General features: G+C 39.6%; 1 protein-coding gene across 3 annotated transcripts in view; it reads left to right on the top strand.

Annotated features, from left to right (window-relative positions):
- Nucleotides 1–24,582, top strand: part of reps2 (RALBP1 associated Eps domain containing 2) — a 128,539-nt gene that overhangs the window by 28,672 nt on the left and 75,285 nt on the right. For all 3 annotated transcript variants that reach the window (XM_078409486.1, XM_078409488.1, XM_078409485.1), the window contains exons 3-4: nt 18,645–18,796; nt 22,483–22,600. In XM_078409486.1, coding sequence (XP_078265612.1) covers nt 18,645–18,796; nt 22,483–22,600 — 270 coding nt within the window. The remainder of the gene's footprint in view (nt 1–18,644; nt 18,797–22,482; nt 22,601–24,582) is intronic.

Genomic DNA, 24,582 nt, shown 5'->3' with positions numbered 1-24,582 from the left:
TATTGGAGAAGCAAATGATTTTGTTCCATAAGAGTACACTGAGTACACAGTGGTCTAAGCTTTTCTAGAGATTTTCTCCCAAATTGGGTAAATAAAAGTTGCCATGGAAGCATTAACAAAAACGTTACCTTTTCAAATATTATAATTTATCTAAATAATTACAGGTTTGCATCAGGACCTCGTGGGTGTAAGGTTTGTAGTTATGTAGCTCAGAAGGGATTTTGCCACTGCATTATTATTACCTCAGTGTAACACTTAATTATCTTTTAAGGGAGTCTATTTTGGTCTTCAATTTCCTCTTGTTTTGCAAATAATGTAAGAACATGAGCAATAGAAGTGTGAATAGGTCATTTGGCCCCTTGGGCAAAAAGCTCATGGTTCATCTACAACCTCAACACCATTTTCCTGTTCCATTCCCATATTCCTTGATTCTTCTTATATCCAGATATTCATAGCACATCCACAACCCTTCAGGGTAGACATTTTCAAATATGCACCATCCTCCAAGAAAATACATATTTCCTCTTTTCAGTCCTGATTAATCTATCTTTTGTCTCCTCAGCCAGAGGAAACGTACTTCCCTGTTGGGCCCCAAATGTTTTGTACATTTCAGTATGTTCACCTCTCATTCTTCTAAGCTCTAACGAATAGAGGTGTGGCCGGCTTGGTGTTTGACCATATAGCTATAGATTATAGGCAACATTCCTTTTAGGAAATATATGTCAATTTTTTTCAGATATTGAAGAAAATAAGTTTTTTGCTTTTGGATCTAAAGTTTACTTGGGATTAATTTTACATGTGACAAATACCACCAATCATGATTATCAATAGCCTTTCCACTATCTAAAGGCAATAATTTAGGTTCTTGACAGAATATGCTCCACTTGTGAAAGTGGGCAACTACAATAACCCCCAAAGCTTGACATAATCCAGGGTTTAACTGCCCACTTAAATCACACCTCAATTACTATGCTAAACATGAATTCCTTCCACCATTGGTGCACTGTGGCTGCAGTTGTAAACTATCCATTGCAGTTCCCCAAGGTTTCTGCGTTTCTACGAAAGCCTGGAATCATGAAACACATTCCCCTACATGGGTAACAGACATGTGGGACCCCCATGATTTTTGTGTACCTTGTGTGTTGTGACTGTTGGCAGACCAATTTCCCTCTGGGGATGAATAAAGTTTTATCGTATCGTACGATCCAAATTGTCATTCAAATCTCGCTCTATTCTCCTTTGACATTAACATTTCTTCTTTATCTGTGCTTTCAAATACTATACCCATTCGATGAATGGGACTATGGAAGCACCTTCACCAAAATGACTATTGTGGCCTGAGAACATGTGTCATTACCATCTCTGAGGGCAGTTAAAATTGACCAGCAATGGATGGGAGTTCTTTCTAATTGTAGTTGCATCTAATTATTAGCACGACAGAAGATATTTGCTATGGGAGAAACAGAATTATTTATTCAAAAACATCGGTCATCAAGTTTCTTCAATTTACAAATGTAGTATTTGTATTAAGAAAGGTTGTGGGGGGAGGGGGGGGCAATATTGAACATTCTTTAGAAATTTATTATGAAGGAATTGGAGAGAAACAGAATATTTTTGTTTTAAACTTGTACAGTTTAATGCAATTTTCAAAATAGATATTATACCAGTTACTGAACCTTTTGAAGATTATATTTCATAATAGAATGGCGAAGGATTAGGGATAAAGTGAATTATATTCATGGAAATGTGAATGTGATCCATGGAATGTAACTGAAAAATGAAAAACTAAATATACTGAAAGCTTCACCCTTCAATATGCTCAGGATGTTACCAGCATCATAATCTTATGTGTCACATTCATGGAACTGTACGTTGTATATTTATCAATTTCTGTCTGCACTGCAGAATAAATGCTGTACTTTGGAAAACTCGTCCAGCTGGATGTGCTCAGGTACACAAAATCACAAAGAAAATAAATGCTGTGGTACATTGCACTTATAAATCTTTCCTGCAATTCTGAATACCTCAGCAGAAGTGGGTATAAATACTTAGCCAAGCTGAACGTATTAAGTGCATTACATTTGGTCCTTAAGCCCAATGTTATTTTTAAAAGTCAGAGATAGATGTTGATCCATGATAGATGCTATGTTCACAGAAATTCAACATAACTAGAATGTTTAGAAGATGCTGGGGAGTATGTTAAATTATCTGTGAATTACATGAACATTAAGGATATGTGTAATATCTGAACATCTAAGAACAAGATTTCTCAAAAGTTAACAGTTTCATGGGCCAGAGGGTTAAAAATATCTGTTGATCATCAATTGTAAAGAATGTTCTTTATAAATGGAATTCGGTAGAGATGCAAAGTCAGTACTTTAGGCTACAAGAATGTTTTTGTTGAAGTATTTCATATAACAGGCCATCCCAGACAGAGCTATCATTTATTGTTCATTCACCATTGCTATTGAGATAGTGGAAAGATACTGCCTTGAACTGCTACAATTCATGCAGATAAAGTGCTCTTAAAGGGAACGAAGCTCAGGGAATAATGCAACCTTTCTCCAACCCCTATTCTCTCTATTGCTACCCACATACACTAATCGTTCTGGTACCCAATTGACCTAACAAACTGAACATTTTTGGACTCTGCAGGGAAACAGGAGCACCCAGTATTTAGAGATACAGCATGGAAACAGACCCTTCGGTCCATCGAGTTTCCACCGACCAACGATCACCTGTTTTAAGTTATTCTAGTTTTGCATCCTACACACTAGGGACAACGTACAGAAGTTAATTAACCTACAAATCTGCACATCTTTGGAATGTGGGAGGAAACCAGAGGACCCAGAAAAAAACCATGCGATGACAGGGAGAATTTACAAATTCCGTAGAGATAGAATACAAATGATCCAAACATAGATTATAGAAATTAAAGACAGCATTAAAAGAAAAAAGTTTATAATATTGCCTGATAAAGCACTTTGCTCATTGATTGGGAAAACTTTAAAATTTAGGAAAGGATGACCTAAAATAGTTTTTAAAGAAAAAGTGCAATTTTTAAAAAAAGACGCCGAAGTTCTGTAGATATATACAAAATAAAACACCGATGAATGCAAATATGGTTATTTTACAGATGGAAGAATTTATAATGGGGAATAATGAAGTGGCAGAGGAATTGAGCAACTGTGATGACCAATAAAAAGAACTTCCCAGAAATAATGGAGAACTAAACATGCAGTGCAAGTGAGGAAATAAGTGGAGTTAGTGTAGGTGTAATGTTAATGAGCCTGATAAATCCTTATGGATTCTCATGGATCAGCATACTAGAGTTTTGTAGGAGGTTGCAAATGAGGTAATGTATACTCTGATTATCAAAGTTCTGTCGATTCTGGAGTTGTTCCTATAGGTTGCAGCGTAGCCATTGTAACATTATTTTAGAAAGGATGGGATAAATATAGGGAACAACCAGCATATTAGTCTATGATAGAGACAAAATGCTGGATCTATAAAAAGGATGTAATATAGCAAATAATAGTGTCATTGAGCGGAAGCATCTAGACTTTATTGAAAGATCATATTTGCCTTATCTATTGGAGTTTTTTGAGAATGTATCCTGCAGAGTAGATGAGAGAGAACCGATGGCTGTGGTGTATTAGAATTTTCAAAAAGCTTTTGCGAAGTTTCCATACTGAAGGCTGGTGAATAAGGCTAGACACAGAATTTAGGGTAATACCCAAATGTGGATTGAAATGCGGTTAACAGTTAGAAAACAAATAATGTTAGTAAATGGATCTTTCTCTGGTTGACAGAATGACTTGCGGATATCACGGTTTCTTGGCCCTATCTGTTCACAATCTATATCAATGTGGCTGAGGGGACATAGTATTATTTTCTTTTTTTCTGTTACTGCAAAGAGAAAACAACACTTGCAAGATTAACCTGCAGCTCTTCCAGTATCAGAAAGATGCTTTAACTGGTATAACAAATTCCGTAAGACTCCTGCAGGCATGGTGTTTTGCTTTTTCATATCCTCCAGAAAAAGCAGAACAGTTTCCAATGTCACAGTTTATTTTACTTGTGGTGTGAAGGTATGATATTCGAGGTGTGGTTGCACTTCAAATATAGCATCAGTATTGATGCTAAAATTGTTTCACATTTATTGTACTGAATTAGATAGAATTTACCCTCAATCCATCTGTTCAGCCTAATTGGTCAGTCCCATTATTTATGCTTCACCCATCTTCAGCAACCTTCCTTTGTCGTTCTTGCTTCCCATTCAGTGAATATGTAGTGTTAACCCAGAACTAACTTTTCGGTGATCCTTAAGTTGGAAGTCCTAAATTTGGTTTCATCATCACTACTCCTTTTCCCAATCTCCACATCTATCCACTCCCCACCAAGAGCAGCCTCAAGAAATATTATTTTCATGTTGCTTAGATTTGAGGAAAGTAAAATACTAATACTCTTCATGAACAAATATCAACTTTTTTTGTTGTTGCTGTTCTATGTTTTTATGGAGTGCTTGTTTTGAATACTATATTTTACATTGTTGAGCAGAATAACTTCCTGGTGAAGCCATGTACCTCGTCAGAACCTGACTTTGTTAAAGTTTGTGTACCCATGTCAATATGCCTCTGAAAGGGAAAATCAATTCCATTTTATGGTAATCTTGTCTTTCAGTAATGAGCATGGAGCAATCAATCACTATTAACACAAGGACCCTTTGTTAACATTGTGCTGGTAAATGACCAGCCAAGAGCAATTGGCAAAGAGTAGGTTGCCAAAGAGTAGGTTGTAAATTTAACAAAGAGTAGGTTGTTAAATTTAAATTATTTGAAAATATTTTGACACATGCAGTGAATAGTTTTGTTATCTGTAGATGGCTCTTTTAGGGTTTTTTGCAAATATTTATTTTTGGGGTTGTGGCTGAAAAAAGGAAACAAGTAGCATTGTTGTGCTGCAGCGCAAGACCTTGCGTTTAACGGACTTGATCAAACTGACTGAAAAGTTTGCTAGATCTTCCATTTGCCCTTGATTAATAGGTTATCCATATAACTGCTTGGTCAGTAGGATGCTCAAAATACCTTCAGTATAATAACTCAGTTATTTTGTGAATCAGCAACTTGTATTCCATCCCAAGGCATACAGAAAGTGAGGATCTCTTTTGAACCACCTTAATAGCAGTCTTGTACAGGATGCACAGAATTAATTTGTTTCATTTTACCCATAGCCCAACTAACCTATTGTTTATAATTATCTACTGGTGTTCAGGACAGTTCTACACGTGATAAGCAATGCACATACAGGATATGATGCAGCCAACAGAGGGGTTTGATGGATTGTTTCAAAGATAAAGCTGATTACAAAGTTCTTGAGTGATGTAGTTGAGTCAATTGTGCCTTTCCTCTTGATTGGAGAGATTTATTACTTTTTCCTCTGCAGTGGCATTCTATTTATCAAGTTTATTTAAAATCTATATACAATTGAAAATAAAAAATTCTCGTGTCGAGAAATAATCTATATCCTGTCTGCACAGGATGTTTTAGTGCATGTGTATAGAAAAATAGTTTCTTTCCTTATTCAATTTTCACCAGCTGAAGGCTGTTCCAATGATAAATTTACATAAAGTGGGCTATTGATAATGGATATAAATCAGATCCATTTGTACACTCTGCATAGATAGAATATAGTTTCTATCAAGTGTACATCTGTCATTTCTCCAAAACATTACATTTAACGTGATTGTTTTATTGTTGATTAAATCTGAACATAATTTTGTTAGGATTGATGGGTTGAGATAAATTAAAATTAAATGGGAAGTACATTTAAAGTTTAAAGTTGTTTTGCAATCTAATTGTTCCATTCACAAGGGATCTTTAGACAGAAAATACATGGATGTGAATGGTGTGCCAAGAGTGATTTTCAATTATTTCACCTATCACCGTCTCAAGATATCACAAAACATTTTATAATCAACACTATGCTTCAAGCACAGTTATTCTAGAAAGGGCATAGAAGAGTACAGCACAAGAACAGACCCTTTGCCCCACAATGTCTATGCCAAACATGATGCCTACTTAAACTAATCCCTTCTGCCTGAACACGCTCTATATCCCTTGGTATTCACGTGTCTATCTAAAAGTCTCTTAAATGCCAATATCATATCTGCTTCCAGATACAGTCGGCAATTTGTATGCAAGGCCCCACAAAGAACAATATAATAAAGAACAGTTTGTGACCTGAATCTCATTGAATGAGGAATTAAATATTGTTCTTTGAGAGGAATTGCCGTGGGAGAGGGTGGAGTAAGCCAGGCTGAAGCTCTTATATCAATGCCTATAACAGGGAGTACTCCCTTGGTACTGCACAAAACGTTCAGTGTTGAGGTCTCTAGAATGGCACTCGAAATTACAATCTCCTCGTTCAAAACCACACCTTCCTGACTCAAGCAAGAAATGTATCACCAGATGCCATGCCTCTGCAATTGCATTGAACACCATTTTCCCTTTCCTGCTTGTTTAAAACAAAAAGCATGCAATTTGGTGTCTATCAAAATTTGGAGCATTTATATCATAACAGCACAAAATGTCCTTCTTCTGTGTCTGTTTTCTATCAGAGAAATGCAGCTCCTCCCCCATAACTCAGCGAAGTAGCTAGCCATCACCCCATCTCCCCCATCCCCCCATCTCCCATAACCGCTGCAATATGGTAAGTCCCTTCACTAGCCCTTCCTTCCCATATTACAATGCTTTTGACTTTAAGAACTGATAATACCTTTTTTATGCAGCCATGATTGAATGTGCCGTCACAACTTTCAGATACTAAGCTATTGCTGGGTCTTTATTTTAAAACAAGTCCTTTTCGTTCATTTTGCCTGACACCTGACTGTGCTCTTTTCTGCAGATGTTCCAGAGCCTACACATGCTACAGGCTGGGATGTCTTGCTATACAAATTTTAAACATTATTTAATTTGACAGGTTATGGTGATAGAGTTGGGGCTTGTGATTTGTCCAGTTAAGGGTAAATTAGAGCACACCATTCCTTGAATTACCAAGTTTCCTCTGAATGAATGAACTCAATGGTCCTAGCATTGGAAAGCCTTTCCTATTGCAAACTGCCCGTCATTAATCAATGTGACAACAACAAAGTAGATGGCAAACGGACAGAATAGGAATCATATATCCTGAATTTGAGTATTCTACACCTATATTTGCACAAATGGAACTCTACCAGATATTGAGACTTTCAGTAAATATGCATTGCACAAAACAGCACTTCCAAGAACGGGTAAACAGAGTCATTCTCAAACCACCTTTTAAACTTAATTTCTATTGGGGTTATAAATTCATTGAATTTTGTTTATTATATTTATCTATGTGTATTGTGTTAAAGGCCTGTTATGCTACTACAAGTAAGAATTTAATTGTTAGTATATACTAGACCAAGTGGACCCGTTGGCCCCAAACCTCTCCTACATCGGTGCAGCACCCTCTCCTCCCCCCCTCCCCCTCCCCTTTCCCCCCTTTCCTCCCCTCTTCCCCTCCCACCTCCCTCCCCCTCCCTCTCCTTCCCTTCGCCACCCCAACCCCCACTTCCCCCCTCACTTCTCCCTCCCCCATTTCCATCCCCCGTTCCCCTTCCCCCCCCTCAACCACTCTTATTTTCCACCCTCCCTCCCTCCCCCCCTCCCTCCACCCCCCTCCCTCCCTCCCTAGGAGATAGATTTAAATTTTAAAATGTGAATAACTTAAAAAATATAACACCGATTTCAATGAGACTTCTTCCATTAGCACCAAATGGATGACGGTGAGTAAGGTGGGCCTAAAATTGTCACGCTATCGTGTACCGTTTTGGCTGTAGTTCAGTCACAAACAAGATAACAAACGAGAGTTTTAGTATATAGATGACACTTGACTCCAATGGACAAGCCATCAATACAATAAATGAGGCAATTTGCTTTTGCAGCATCTGGGGAAGAAACAGAGTTGATTTTAGCTCTTTGATCTTTCCTGAGATATTGCCTGAACGACCGAGAGTATCCATCATTTTCTGTTTGTTGCAGATTTCCAAGAGCTGCAATGTTTGTGTTTGATTTGGGGGACATTGTAATTTGACTAGCCATTTGATCTGATGCATTCCCAGTTTGGACATTCATTTCCTTTTCTTGAGGCCAGGTGTAATTCCACAAGGAGGAGTAATTTCCCAAGGCTTAAAAGTTCATCAGTTGGTCTAGGATTCAGGGAAAAGAAAATTATAGAATTGAATTCAGTTTAATGTTTTATTGGTCTCGATGTAGTGATAGTACTGTTACCTCTTAAATAGAAAATCATGGAATCATGTAGAGCTCCAGTTCAGAAAAATGAGAAGATAATCAATACTGGCAGACTAGTGCAAGAACGAACTGCAGATGCTAGTTTACACCGAAGATAGACACAAAATGCTGAAGTAACTCAGCAGGTGAAGCAGCATCTTTAGAGAAAAGGAATAAATGTTTCTGATTGAGACCCTTCATCAGACTGGCAGACCAGTGATGTTCAAAGGGAGCGTTGTACACATTGTCCTAAGCATGAGATGATGAAGCATGAGAAAAATCCCATGATCTTATTTTGGAGAAGCGTAAAGGAGTTCTCTTGGAACCTTATTTACATTTAGCCTTCAACCAACGGATGTTGTGGTCATTAAGTTTATTGCTGTTTATGGGCTTCTTCTTCTACCACAAATGCATCAAGAATCCTCTTTGAAGGGCAAAGAGAACCACCAAAGGAATATACTGAAGAGCTTCCTGTGGGTCAGTTCAAATGTCTGAAGTGGGTTTTTGAATCACAGTCATTTGTTTAAAATGATAATGAGAGCACATGAGTCTTGCCACACTCTCCGGGTACAAACAAACCTGCACTTGGGACTATCTCATTGACTCAGGATATGATTCCAATCCTTGGAACCATGACCAGGCTTACCTGCCTAGAATGAAGACATTATTTTGAGCATTTCCATTGTTAAGTAAAATGTTTGGGATTGACTTATCACCTGAACATTTGATCTTAAATTGAGGACTTAAATCAAAGAGGAAAATCTTGTTTGACCTCATGAACCTGCAAATTATATTGGAGAATTGGTATCTACTGAGTAGGATCTAAGATTTAATCAAAATGTATTACCAGAAAAATTGTTGAGAAAGCTGGGCAGTCCCAAGATACAATGATTAACTTGGAGTTTTGAAAGAGATGTATTTAGAAATAGTGGATTCTTTATTCCACAGGGAGAGTGCCTTAAATAAATCTAATTCTTAGTTACTTTTGAATGGCTAGTGTGTGTATAAGTATAACATAGTTGTAGTGCAGTTCCTATTGGTAGGAAATTGCTCACAAAATGTGCTTATAACATTACTTCCACCAATCCCTCCCCACTCTCTCCTCATTGAAAGTTTGTTGGCTTGCATATCAGACTGCGGTGTCATATTTCTCATACAGAATTAATCTCCTCTGAGGTTGAATTGTAATGCTCACATTTTTTTGTTGGGAGTTTGTCAGATTTGAGTCAGCTGTTGTACAGTTTGAAACAAAAACCTTTGTTTAAAGTTCTCAACCAGATCAAAGTTTGCTTTGTGATGTTTCTAGTAATATCACAGCTGCTGAAGATCAGACATATTTTCTAATCGCAAGGCTAGTCAGAATGGAATGACGTCACTAGCGGCTATTTCATTCCCAACTAATGCTGCAATTTTTCAGCGTAATCTACACAATTCTACATGGTAGCAAGATTCAACCATGGTAGCAAGAAAAAATTATAATATTACTGCCTTGCAGGTCTGATTGCTATGTTAGAGTTCATTCAATTCATTTCTGGGCTCTCTGGCTGTAGAGTAGCTAATGGCGAATTTCTTCAATGCATAATGCAATCACACTACAAAACCCCAGCAATCACATGGCAGAAGAATGTCCTAGCTATCCAGTTTATGGCAGACAGAGAATAGATTAACCCAGTGAATTGTATTTGCAATTAAACAATGCTCAGTCGATTTTTTTATCAACCCACACAACCAAACACTTTCCCCCTATGACTACACCTGCTTCCACCCTGCGTCTTGAAGGAAGCCATCCTTTATTGTCAATTTCTCTGTCTCTGCCACATCAACCTCCAGGATGCGGGACAGAATGCTTATCAATGCCTCAACTTGAAGGTTTGAGAAGATTCAGTACGTTGACGATTTTAAAACCTCTTCCTATTTCCATATCAACTGAAATGGCAAGTTTGGTCTCCCTTATAGAGCCCCAAGCTTACCATTTGACGAAGGAATGGGAGCGGTGGTCCTTGACTCAAATAATCAACACCAAAGAGATCTTCACGACGTTGCTGTTAGTTAGTCGTTTATTTGAAGTTGCAATAAAACATATTGACATATCTCTTGTCATTAACTTGTTTGTTTGCAGTATGAACTTGGTTTCCCACCAACACTCCTTCATATCCTGTTACTATTAAGACGTTATTATCTTAGCAGGCTTGACGTACGGCTACCGAACCTTGTGTTCAGCAAGCTGTTCGTTGTCACACTGAAGCATTACGTCAGAGCTGAGCAAGTTATACTCATAATCTGGCTCTGCCCATGGCACCTCCCAGTCCATTACGTAAACTCCAACATTCATCTCAGGACAACCCCCTGGTGTCCAAAAAATAATACAGCAGGATACACTGTAATGTAATAATATGCAAAAATAACAAATAAATGCAAAACGGCTCCTACATCAACCTTTCTGTCCTTGACCTCCTTCGTTGCCATGGTGAGGCTACTTGCACACTGGACGAACAGTGCTTAGGTAGCTTATAACCCAACAGCATGAACACCAAATTCTCCAATTTCAAGAAGTATCTGCCCCACACCCTCCAATGCACACACATTTCTCCCACAATCCCCACTATCCTAAACATCCTGCTCCTGTCCCCTCCTCTGTACACTCATCTCACATCCCTGTATCCCATATTTTTTATTTAATTCCCTCTTTTTTCCACTCATCCCTGTACCCTTCCACCCTTAACCTTCCCTCCCGTTTCAAATAGCACTCCTCCTCCTCATCTGAGGCCCTTTTGTCTCTTTTCCTCATCCAGCCTTTGTCACTTACCCCACCCTTCTGCCAACCACCAGCTCACATGTATCCTACAATGCAAACAAAACACAATTTGCTCAATCTTGCTCAAGATTGCAGCATTTGCAGTTTCATGTGTCACTTTCCCACAATGGTCTATGACCATTTCACAAGTTATGTATTTTCCAAATATCTAAGGGGTAGGATGAAGAAAGATAATATATTATGCAGAGATTAACGTTTATAACTGTAAGGATTCTTAAAATGTTTGAGAATCCATGCTTTTTGTCTGATTGGTAGATTAAATTGATATTAGTGGCCTGGTATGAAAAAATTATAAGCTCTGCTTTGCATACAATCCCTGCTGACCTTGTGTGATTTTTTGGGGAATTTAGAGTCAGAGAGTCATAAAGTGATACAGTGTGGAAACAGGCCCTTTGGCCCAACCTGCCAACATCAGCCAACATGTCCCAGCTACACTAGTCCCACCTGCCTGCTCTTGGTCCATATCCCTCCAAACCTGTCCTATCCACGTAACATCTATGTAAATCCATGTATCCATGCTACACCAACCTTCTTTAGGTGACACAGGTTTCAGTGGATATCCATATTTCTATCCCCCTGCACATTGGTGCTAGAAATTTTGTTTTGCTTCCCAGCCAACAGCCGTATCTTTTCATGAATGATGGAAGCTGTACTCGCTTTGCCTTTTGTTTGCTGTCTTGAAAACTCTGTCACAGATTAAGTTTATGTCCCTCTTGCAAGTCTTTCAAAGGCAGGTGCCATGAAACCTGCACTTTTATAATTTAGCTGCAGCTCCTTCTTGACCTCCCAATTTAATTAATTTGTTTTAAAAATTCAGTACGCATATTTTGGGCTATTGAGCAAGGCATTTAGTTAATGAGAGTTCATATCATATCATATCATATATATACAGCCGGAAACAGGCCTTTTCGGCCCACCAAGTCCGTGCCGCCCAGCGATCCCCGTACATTAACACTATCCTACACCCACTAGGGACAATTTTTACATTTACCCAGCCAATTAACCTACATACCTGTACGTCTTTGGAGTGTGGGAGGAAACCGAAGATCTCGGAGAAAACCCACGCAGGTCACGGGGAGAACGTACAAACTCCTTACAGTGCAGCACCCGTAGTCAGGATCGAACCTGAGTCTCCGGCGCTGCATTAGCTGTAAAGCAGCAACTCTACCGCTGCGCTACCGTGCCGAGTTCATGAATTGTAGTTGCTCTGTCATTAAATTTCTAAGGCCCAGAATGATGCACTAAAACATTGCATATGTTGTTATTACTCTAAAGGAAGATATTAAGTTTCTGCAACTCTGGCCAACAATAGAAACACATGTTTGTGATTTTAAGCTGTTGACCCTTTAGATTCTCTCTCCAAGATTGCTAGCAACCCAGAGGCAAAGAGCAGATGTCAACAGCTTGATCAAACGAACTTGTCATTTTTTCTGAGACAAAAGTTCAACAGTAAAAACTTTATAAATTACTGAAGTTTGCTTTGAATGATTAGAGGAAACAAAGCTAAAACTGAAATAAGTAGGTGGGAAAACCAAGGTCTGTGCTTAGAAATTGTTTCATGGTTGAAAAGCCGTGTTAACTGGAGCTGCTGGATGGGGGTGATATTCCTAGGGTGAGGGCAATGCACGTTTTGTGAATGAGGCCCTCACAACAATATTATATTGCACATGTAGCTCAAAGCATTTAGCCCTCTCTGCTAGCTGAAAATTGAATTAAAGTTCCTTGTCTCATTGTATTAAAACTCAGAGTTATGTTTATTTATCTGATGAAATTTAATTAGAATTGGGTACAGATGTTTTTAGAAGGTATGATGGTACAATTGTATCCTTTGTGGTCTGTTGCAGTTGGCAGTTACATAATTGTTCAGGTACTTTGTGTCTCTTAGAAATTTAATTTATGTAAATTTTGAGTTCTAACAAGTTTTTCCAAATAAAGTATCGTTTATATTTCAGGGAGTAGCCATAGTTTAAACAATCAGTTTTGGCACCAGTGTATTAACCAAAACATGACCTAAGTATAGGCAGCTAAGATCAAATGAAATCCTTGAGGAGTATGAGAGAGTATTAGGGTGACACGGTGGCGGAGCGGCAGAGTTGCTGCCTTATGGCACCAGACACCCGTGTTCGACCCTGACTACCGGTGCTGTCTGTACGGAGTTTGTACGTTCTCCCTGTGACCTGCGTGGGTCTTCTCCAGGATCTCTGGTTTCCTCCCACACTCCAAAGACGAACAGGTTTGTACGTTAATTGGCTTGGTAAAATTGTAAAGTGTCCCTAGTGTGTGTAGGATAATGTTAGTGTGCGGGGATCGCTGGTTGGCATGGATTCGGTGGCCCGAATAGCCTGTTTCCACACTGTATCTCTAAACTAAATTAAACTAAATCAGGGAGGCAAAAAGTAAGTATAAGATAGCTTTGGCAGTCAAGCTAAAAGACAATCCAAAGAGATCCTCCAAGTATATTAAGAGCAAAAGATTATCTAGTGAAAGAATAGGTCACCTTAAGTTTTATTGTGTTGCTCTTTGGGTCCACATGAGATGGGTGATGTAGATTTACCATTGAGAAGGACATGGAAGCCAAGGAATAAAGTAAATAAATGGAGTTGAAACATATCCACCATGCAACAAAGGAAGGGCTGTCAGTCTTGAGACATATTAAGGTGGATAAATTCCTGGGATTTTATCAAATGGGCAACATAGAAATTTCTGGGGCCTTTGCAGAGTTATTTGCATCATCATAAGGCCGGGAGGGGTACTGGTAGACTGGAGGATGGCTAATATTGTTTCTTTATTTATGAAGAGTTTCCAGATGAGCCACGGAACTACAGACCAGTGAACCTGACACTGGTGATGGGAAGATAGACTCAAAAAGCTGGAGTAATTCAGCGGGACAGGCAGCATCTCTGGAGAGAAGGAATGGGTGACGTTTCGGATTGAAACCCTTCTTCAGGCTAGTGAAGAAGCCTACTGGAGGAGTTTCTGAGGGATAAGATCTACCAGCATTTGGAAATGCAAGGACTGACCAGGGAGAGTCAGCGTGGCTTTCTGCATCGTGTCTCACAGATTATCGTGTCTCACAGATTTAGATTTTTTGAAGAAATGGCGAAGAAGATTGATGAGGCAGGGTGATAAACATTGTCCGTGTGCACTTTAGCAAGGCCTCTATCAAAGATCTGCATGGTAGGCTAGTCTGCAAAATTAGATCAAATGGGATCCAGGGTTAGATAGCCAAGTGGATACAAAATTGGCTTGGTCTTAGAAGTTAACGGATGGTGTTAGAAAGTTGTCATTCAGAGTAGAGGCCCGTGATCAGTGCTATACCACAGGGATTGGTGCTGGGTCCACTGTTGTTTGTCATCTATATTAACAATTCGGATGTTAATATGATCAGTAAGTTTGCTGATTTCACCAAATTGATAGTGTAGTGGACAATAAACCTTATCTAAGATTAAAACTGGATCTAGCTGAACTGTGGAAGTAGGTCAATGAATGACAGATGGAATTCAACTTGGAGAAGTGCAAGATGTGGCATATTGGTAAATTAAACCGGAATGGGAATTAAACAGTGACTAGGCCTTTGTAGAACAAAGCTATCAAGAAGTAGGTGCAGTGATGCCAGAAAGTAGCAACACATGTAGATGGGGTGGTGAAAAAGACATTTGCCGCCCTTGCCTTCATCAGTTAGGGCAACAGTACAGGAGTTGGGATGTTAGCTTGCTCATTTTGTTGGTGAGAGCACACTTTAAGTATCATGTGCAGTTCTGGTTGTTGAGCTGTAGAAGGATGTCATTAAGGTGGAAACAGTGCAGGAAAGGTTCACAAGGATGTTACCGAGACTAGAAGGCTTGAGCTATGAGAAGAGGTTGGATAGGCTAAAACTTTATTCCCTGCAGATATGAGACTAAGTGTGATCTTATCGAGGTATATAAAATCACGAGAGGCTTAGGTAAGGTGATTGGTCAGTCTTTTCCCATGGGAGAGAGGTCTAAAACTAGAGGGCATCGAGTTAAGGTGAGAGGGAAAATTGTTAAAAGGAATCCGAGGAACAACCTTTTTCGCACACAAGGTGGTGGGTATGTGAAACAAGCTGCCACAGAAATCTTCAGAGATATGCACGCCCAGGAACTTAAAGTTGTTGACTTTCTTCACCGTCAATCCGTCACTGAAGACAGGTTCATGGATTCTCGGCTTTCCCCTTCTAAAGTCAACAATCAACTCCTTAGTTTTGCTGACATTCAGAGCAAGGTTGTTGTTTTGGCACCATTCAATCAGATTTTCAATCGATTCAGCATTCAATTGATCCTGCACTCTGGCTCATTGTTACCCATTATCCATCCACCAATGGTGGTATTGCTGGTGAATTAAAAGACACCGTTGGAACTGTGTCTAGCTACACAGTCATAGGTATGGACTGAGTAGAGCAGGGGACTGAACACACTGCCCTGAGGAGCTCCTGAGGTGATGGTTGTCGAGGAGGAAATGTTATTGCCAATTTGTACAGATTGTGGTCTGCCAATGAGGAAGTCGAGGATCCAGTTGCATGGAGATGATAAGAGACCCTGTTCCCTGAGTTTGACAAGTTTAGAAGGGATGATAGTGTTGAATGTCGAGTTGGAGTTGACCAATAGCCTATCGTACAGTGTGTGTTCTTATTGTCCCAAGTGGTCCAGTGCACAGTGGAGGGCTAACGGTATAGCATCTCCCATTGATCTATTGTGGCAGTAGGCAAATTGCAGTGGGTCCATGTCCTTGCTAAGATAGGAGTTGATATGTGTCATTGCCAACCTCTCAAAGCACTTCATCACCATGGAGGTTAGTGTAAGGGCTAACATTATGAATGCAGCAATGTGGGTTTTATTGCAGGAGTGTAAAAGCTCCAGCTCGGATTATTCCTGGGGCATCCTGTTGTCAGCATGGAAGCGCGGTTTATGGCCGATCGTATCCTCTGATATCAGCAACTGGCCTCAAAGCTTTGAAATGTTAAGAAGAACATCTTGCCATATGGACTGCCCTTTGTTCCCAAGAAAGAAGAGGTCACGATGGACACGACGGACACGGAGGTCCCGAAAGACACATAAAGATTTATATGGCATTGTAAAGTTGCCATATAAGGCAGTGATGGAAAAATACTGCCACATGTATTTAGGGTATAAAAGGTGTGTAAATGTAAGCTTCCGGAGAGAGAGACTACACTAGCTTCCTGAGCGTTTCTAAACGCTCCGGTATCTAAGCTCTCTCCCACCTGGATGAGTAGAATAAAGAGGTTAAACGAATTAGGTTGTCTGCCTGTTTTTTCTAATAGGCCACGGACTACAACATTAGTGCTGCCGGTAGGTATTCATTGAGACATATCATCTTACTTTCTTTATTTTCTGTCTATTTACAGTATTACCTGCACTAATGTTTAGCACCGTTTCCTTCAACCTGTTGAGTTTCTTCACTCTCTTACTTTGTTAGTTGAATTTAATTCGACTGTACTTTCTAGTTTTCCAACAGCTGAAAGTCTGACGAGATTGGACTGCACTTTCTGAATCCATGTCTACCCAGTTTAGAATTAGCAAAATTACTAATACAAATTTTGGTCTATGATCCCCCAATTTGACAAGTATTTATAACAAGTATTTATTTTCATTTTCACCTTTTCAAATTTTATTTTCATACTTGTATATTCAAAATGTATTTTGATTTCCCCAGTCAGAATCTTTGTTGTAACAGTTTAGTCACTTGAAGGTCTGGGTCCATTACATTGCAAGATGCTAGACCTTGAACCCTGGCATTAGAGAAATCTGATCGGCATTGAAACTTGTGTATGTTGCTATTTATAATAGTATTATTTTACAGATGGTCAGGTTTACACTTAATGGCTCAAACCATTGTCTGTTACAAGACTCACAATGGTTGGTTCTGTCTGAGATGTGATAGTTTAAACAGTGTACTTGAAGTACTTGTGAAATACCTGTGTGCAAAGAAGAAAAAAAACAATTTATGGCACTGAACTATGAATCTGTATTACTAGCAGATATTAGAAGACTGAAAATAATATTTTTAGTGAATAATCATTCTATGTGTGTGTCAGGTTTCATATTTTAGGCACTTTGGACATAAACTGCATGGATTGCTTGCATCCTTTAATAGGTCTTTTAACTGTGATGGGACGTGTATTTGAAGTTGTATGGGCTCATATTATTTCCAAATTAATATAATTTAAATTTTATCATAGTTTCAATTATGTTATTCAAATATCGTTTGATATATTCATATAAAAATCACAATTTCAAAGTAATTGACGTTAAAAATATTACATGGGAGCAGCTCCTCAGGTTTCTGGGTTTAGTTTATTATTGTAACACATACCGAGAGATACATGAAAAACTTTGCTTTGTATGCTCTCCAGGCAAATCATACCATGCATGAGTATAGGAGGTAGTACAAAAAGGAACAGAGTGCAGTAAATAGTGTTACAGAAAACTTGCAGGCAAAGAAAAAGTGTATTCAACAAATTAGATTGGGAGATCGGGAATGCTTTCTTAGCGTATGAGAGGTCTGTTTGACAGTCTGATAAGACCGGAGAAGAAACTGTTTTTGAATCTGGTGGGACGTGCTATCAAGCTTTTGTATCTAGAATGGTGAATATTCCTGACTATATCCAAGAATTTGTCCCTGAAGTTCTGGCCAATATTTAACCTTGAATTAACATCACTCCATCCACTCCATGAGACTCCACATTCAACAAATCATGCACAAATTTCCACCATCTTCAAGAAGATTCCACCACCAAACAAATCTCCCGTTTCATCATTTCGAAGGGACTATTCTCTTGGCTGCTCCCTGGATCACACTACAGGCACTTTTGCCATTTACCTTCACAATCTCCTGCAAACTGTGGCAGATCATTGAGTGCTGTAGTATTAGAATTCACTATTTACATTATTGTCTTACTCTCCCCGCCTGACCTCACCCCACTCCCCAAACACCTTAATGTACCAACAGAGCATTGAAATACCCGTGTTCTTAGGATAGAGTCAAATCCTGATTCTGAATGGCCATGAGATTCCCCCCACCCCCCTGCCCTCCCACTCCCCCAGCCACCTCCATAACAAGGGAAGTGTAATGGTATCTGTGGAGCACCTGGCCAAGAACATTTATTTATTGATGCTTATTATATAGACCACCTTTGTCTGCTCTTATCAGACTGCTAACCCGGAGCTCTCATAATCTAAGAATGCATCCCTGATCTCCCAATCTAACTCATTGTGGCCCTTCTCTTTCGCTGTAACACTGTTTTTTGCACTCGTGTTTCCTTTCATGTTTTGCACTACTGGAATTGATGGAGAGAGAGATCAAGGTTATGGGAAGAGTAAACCAGCTGGAAATAATTAGGTTAATGGAAGTTTAGAGCAACTTTCAAAATGAAATCTTGCTTATTGAATTTTAAATACTAGAATTCTGGAAATGTTGGACTTGTTGTTAATGATGCTTCTTACCAACTTTTTTTTTATTTTTTTAAACCCATTCAGAATTGCCAATTCCTCAGTTCTTCGCCTTGAAGAGTGACAGCGAGACGCAGTACAGCAGCTTTCACCAAAGTACAGAAGCTCTTGGTCAACTGACTCATCCAGTCTCATTAATGAGCTCCCCTGGAGGCATAGACAACGCAACTGCAAAAATGGTAAATTCTAATCTGATCTTGGGGTGGATAAGGGCATATCATATCATATATCATATATATACAGCCGGAAACAGGTCTTTTGGCCCACCAAGTCCGTGCCGCCCAGTGATCCCCGCACATTAACACTATCCTACACCCACTAGGGACAATTTTTACATTTACCCAGCCAATTAACCTACATACCTGTACGTCTTTGGAGTGTGGGAGGAAACCGAAGATCTCGGAGAAAACCCACGCAGGTCAAGGGGAGAACGTACAAACTCCTTACAGTGCAGCACCCGTAGTCAGGATCGAACCTGAGTCTCCGGCGCTGCATTCGCTGTAAAGCAGCAACTCTACCGCTAGGCTACCGTGCCGCCCATGATATGGTGGGACCGATTCTTGTCTACACACAGGGAGAAATAGAACAACAGAGGAATTTCTTTAAGATTAGATTTCTCAATTAGATAGAAATGGTACTTAAATGTACTGGGTGATCTTTTTTCTTCCATGGCTGTTTTTGCACTGAAACTGCTGAACCCTTATTCTGAAATCTGCAATTTATAAATTGGTCTGCTGTATGTTTCCAGATTGAGAGGACCAAGAAGTCAGCAAGAATATTTGGTTAGCTGAGGATAAAACAAAACACGAAGGGCAACTAAAATTTAGCCTCACTTTGTAATTAGTTTATTAATGTGATGGTCCGATGTGCAGGCTTTGGACTGATGCCCGTACATTATTCTCTGAAATGAATCTTTCCTAGCAGTTATGGAGAAGCACTCCATGGTGGAGGAGGATATTTCAAAAATAGAAAAGTTCAATAGTAATACTTGTTTCCACATTGAAAACAGAGAGAGGAACATGATCCCATAAGCAGAATACACAGATTTTCAAGATATAGGCAAAAGACCAGAGGTGATATGCACAAATGTATTTTACACAGCAATGTAACGCAGCAATTACACAGCAATGTACAGAAGGCTGTGGAGACAAAGACAGTGGATATATTTAAGGCAGAGATTGATAGATTCTTGATTAGTACATGTGTCAGAGGTTATGGGGAGAAGGCCGGAGAATGGGGTTAGGAGGGAGAGATAGATCAGCCATGATTGAATGGTGGAGTAGACTTGATGGGCCGAATGGCCTAATTCTACTCCTATCACTTATGATCTTATGATTATCTGGAGCACATTATCCGAAAATACGATGGATGCAGATTTAGTTGCAACTTTCCTTTCAGAGTAATGCATAGGCATCAGCCCAAAGACTGCTCATCAGGAACACCATAATAATAATTTCTACACAAAGTGTAGCAAACTTTATTTTTCTATCTACTTTTGTTATATCCTCATTTAGTTTAGTTTTCGTTTAGAGATACAGTGCAGAAACAGACCCTTTGGCCCACCGAGAAGCCACTGTTCCCCTGGCAGGCCCATGGTCAAGCAGCTGCCATATGAATTTGAACTAATAGCTTCACTCTTGAACTACTTGGAAACATATGAGGACAGTTTTTTCAGTGATCTCTTGGCTTGATATGCTGTTTGAAGGAGACTAAAAGCATTAAAAAAAAGTAACAGTGAATTTGTTAAATAAAAATTAGGAATGCTTTGAATTAAAAGGTCTCCCTTTAGACTTTCCTTCCCCTTCAGTTAAATGACTCGTTTGTTGTCATTGGCAGACTTCTATTCACTTTTAAATTGGATGCTGATTGGTGATAGAATGAAACGGAAGAGCTCTGTATAGCTCATCGGGCGAGTGCACTGCGTGTATGCTATTGAACTACTTGAGGCAGGAAGTTCCCAGGTTTAGTTCTTGTTTACTAACAAGTTGTCGGACTCTTAATACAATAGTCAACTTTACACTTTCTGGGTTAGAGTCAGGGTTGTACAGCATTGGAAAAGTTCCTTCAGCCCACCATGTTCATGTTATGGGAGCAGAATTAGACCATTTGGCCCATCAAATCTACCCCACCATGTAATCATGTCTGATCTATCTTTTGCTCACAACCCCATTCTCCTGCCTTCTCCCCATCACCCCTGCCACCCATACTAATCAAAAATCTGTCAATCTTGGCCTTAGACATAGTGTAGCCTAACCATTTTGTATAACAGTAAAATGATGCCCCAACTCTCATTCGTGATGCTTCAGTAGATGAAGGCAAGTATGCCATATGCTTTCTTCACCAAAATTCTCTGCCAAGACCCCAGCAATCTCTTCTCTTGCTTCCCATGGCATCCTAAGATACACCTGATGACGTCCTGGGGATTTATCAACCTTTATCTTGACCCGAAACATCACCCATTCCTTCTCTCCAGAGATGCTGCCTGTCCCACTGAGTTAGAAACATAGAAACATTGAAAATAGGTGCAGGAGTAGGCCATTCGGCCCTTCGAGTTACTCCAGCACTTTGTGTCTATCTTTGGTTTAAACCAGCACCTGCAGTTCCTTCTTACAAATCGTTAGTTTGCACCTGATTTCTCATTAGTTTGTAAATAATTATCTGTGAAGAATAGAGTAACCTTATTGCCATTCATCTTAACTAAACTAATAAACAAGCAGAAGTCACCAAGAAGGTTTGTTTAACAAAACCAAAACTTATTTGTAACATTTGCAAATATATAATTCAGGATATTTATCGTAATTTGCAGGACAAGATGTATCATTGTATTTGCTTACAAGGTTCACATTATATCAGCATGTCAAGAGTCTTTCTTGCATGTAAAGAATAAGCCCAAGAGGTTTACATGCATGTTCAAACTTTGCAAGGCTGTAAACTGTGAACACTCCCCATAGAGGCTTCTATGCAGAAGAATCAAACCTCAGTGGGCCTCTTAGCCCACTATCTTGCAACTTAAAATATGCCAGTGTATCGCATTTGGTTGTGGACATTTCTCTGCACTGGAAAACCAGTCGTTTTTGAGAACACCAGCCAACTAAGTTCTTTCCTAAAATACTTTACCTCAACTACAACCACAATTTCTACTTTATGGCTTAAATGTCCCACCCAGGCATTAAGTAGGCAGTACAGGAAAATCTGTATTTGACTATAATTGGCGAAGTATTAATATCAGGTACCATCATGTAGTGACATGTAATTCCATCTCTCATCTTTGATTGACTTGAAAAAGGGTTTCATGAAGTGGTGGGCAGGAAAAGAAAGGGCAAAATGTAGACACAGATGACTTGAAAAATGTTTGTATGCTCGTCTTGGTGTTACATTTTCAACGCTCCTGCTGTACTTGCCCCTTGGTGTTCATGACTGCTAATAGATTCCTCAAATTATCACTGGCCAATAACTTGACCTTGTATTCTAATGGAAAATTTCACCATAATGCCCAGTCCATTCCTTTATCTATCTATGTTTTGTACATAAATGCATACTTTTCAGCGGCTTCTGAAGAATCCCTATCCCCTCTTTCTAATGCCCATTATTCTAAATGGAATGAGACACAGGCCCAGATTTCCTAACTCAGCAGAGTTTAATCTGCACTCTACATGCCTCTTACCTATTTATGCCTCAAAAGGCTACTTTTCTTTTTGTCTCTGAGTATATTAGCAGTGGATGAAGATTGAAGTAGATTATTGGAGGATGTGGATTTTTTGGCATGATCATTGAGGCAATTAGTCGCGGTTTCCTACACCTGCTCGCTGAAATATGAACGTGCACTACTGCTGGACTGAAATGTCACTGTGTTCTATTGCAACAGGAGCCTGTGTCAGCAGCTGCATTGCCCTTCACTTCTCCTCCTTCACCTTCATGCCAGAAAAATCAAACAGCGAGCCAAGATGGAAAACAAAGAGTTGCCTTTGATCAGAATAGCGCAGGTACGTTAAATCCACAAGTGTGCTTTCCCATTTGAGTTGGTGAAATATTTTGGATCATACGAGCAAATGGCTGGCAGCTGCAAGGTGGCGCAGCAGTAGAGTTGCTGCCTTACAGCGCCAGAGACCCAGGTTCCAACCTGACTCAGGGGGCAGTCTGTACGGAATTTGTACTTTCTCCCCGTGACCACATGGGTTTTCTCTGGAAACCACGGTTTCCTCCCACCATCCAAAGATGTACAGGTTTGTAGGTTAATTGACTTTGGTAATAATTGTAACATCCCTAGTGTGTATGATGGTACTTGTGTACGACCATTTTCTAAATGATTGAAATAGAGTAATGAGCATGTATAAGTTGACTAGTCTGAAGAAGGGTCTCGACCCGAAACGTCACCCATTCCCTCTCTCCTAGATGCTGCCTGACCTGCTGAGTTACTCCAGCATTTTGTGATACCTTTGTATAAGTTGACATTCAGTTGAGTTTGAATTTGCTAATTACATGAGCCTTTGAAAATGTTGAGGAGCAGTTTTATCCCAAAATATTATTGCCTTTTGTGGTTCAGGCTAAGAAGTTGATTCAAATACCAATATTCTCTTTGAATTAATTATGAGTTACAACCCTAGGCCTTGACTGATTTGCTGCATAGTATATGAATATTATTTATCCTGAGCATTACATTAAGTTCAATTGTGCATATGTCACTAATTTGTAAATCCCCTCTGGCTTGTGAATAGGGCTTGAATTTTTGTTTTTAACTAATTAAAACTTAGTGTTAGCAATAAACATCAAGTGTCCAAAGTTTACATTTTCATTTGGTTTTTAATTCGTTGTCCATGAGCTTTAATATGCTGTTTATTTTCTCAATTCCTAGCCCTATTTACCAAATATATGAACCATAGTTGTCAACAGCTCTTTCAAGAATATTTTTTCTTATTTATTTAGCACCTCAATACAGTAAAATAACAGAGCTAGGGAAACATGAGCATAGAGGGGTTTGTAATCATGATTGAGGGATTTAAAATCCTGCTGTTACATGACCTGGAGGCAGTGTAGGTCATCAGGTGGCTGGGGCTTGCTGTGCATTTAGACATGGTCAGTAGACATTTGGATTGTCTTTGAAATGCTATTGTCTTCTACCTCAAGGCATAACCAGTTGTATCATTGTGTTGTCAAAGACCGATAAATTAGATAAACACAAACAAATAAATTTCAAGAAAATTGCCAATGAGTTGTGTGATCTTGTACATGGTCATAAAGGCTAATGTGTGTTGGCAGAATAGTATCCCTTAAGACACATTTATATGACAATAGACTGCTTGAGAACAATTTATTCTTCATGTTCACTCTATATCCTGGCAAATTCCAAGGGGATTTGGTTTATGCAGAATCAATCTTATCACTGCTTCCTGCTCACATTTAGCAACTATGAGACTGAGGTGGACCCGTTGGGTCCAAATTTCTCCTGCGGCCCTCTCCTGGAGCAACCCTCCTCCAACTGACGATCCTGTGGGCCCGGCAACCCTCTCCAACTGATGACGGGGGGAAGCCGGTGAGTGGAGGGGGGGGTGAGGGATAAGGGGGGGTTGATGGGGAATGGAATGGGTGAGGGGGAGGGGAGCAGGGGGGTTCAGGGGGGATGGAGTGGGTGAGTTAGCGGGAAGAGCAGGGGTGGCGCTCGCTCCATGTGGGACCCGGACCAATCGGGCGTCAAGGGGGATGGAAGGACTTTTTTTAAAGAATGGGCGACACTCCCCACGTGGGACCTGGACCAATCAAGCGTTGAGTGGGATGGAAGGACGTTTTTTTTTAAAGAATGAAATAAATCTTTCTTTAAAATAAAATGTATCTTCTTTAAATTGAATGGGTTTCCTTCTTTAAGCTAAACTGTTTATTTATATGAGTAAAATCAACCCCCCTTACCCCCTCATTGGCCGCCATTGCCGTCACTCTGGTGGATCCCGCCCCCGTCGGTCATAGTGGGCCC

This window comes from Rhinoraja longicauda, chromosome 12 (assembly GCF_053455715.1).
Source record: "Rhinoraja longicauda isolate Sanriku21f chromosome 12, sRhiLon1.1, whole genome shotgun sequence".
NCBI lineage: Eukaryota > Metazoa > Chordata > Chondrichthyes > Rajiformes > Arhynchobatidae > Rhinoraja > Rhinoraja longicauda.
Note: the sequence above shows the minus strand (reverse complement) of the source record. Positions and strands in the feature narration are given on the sequence as shown.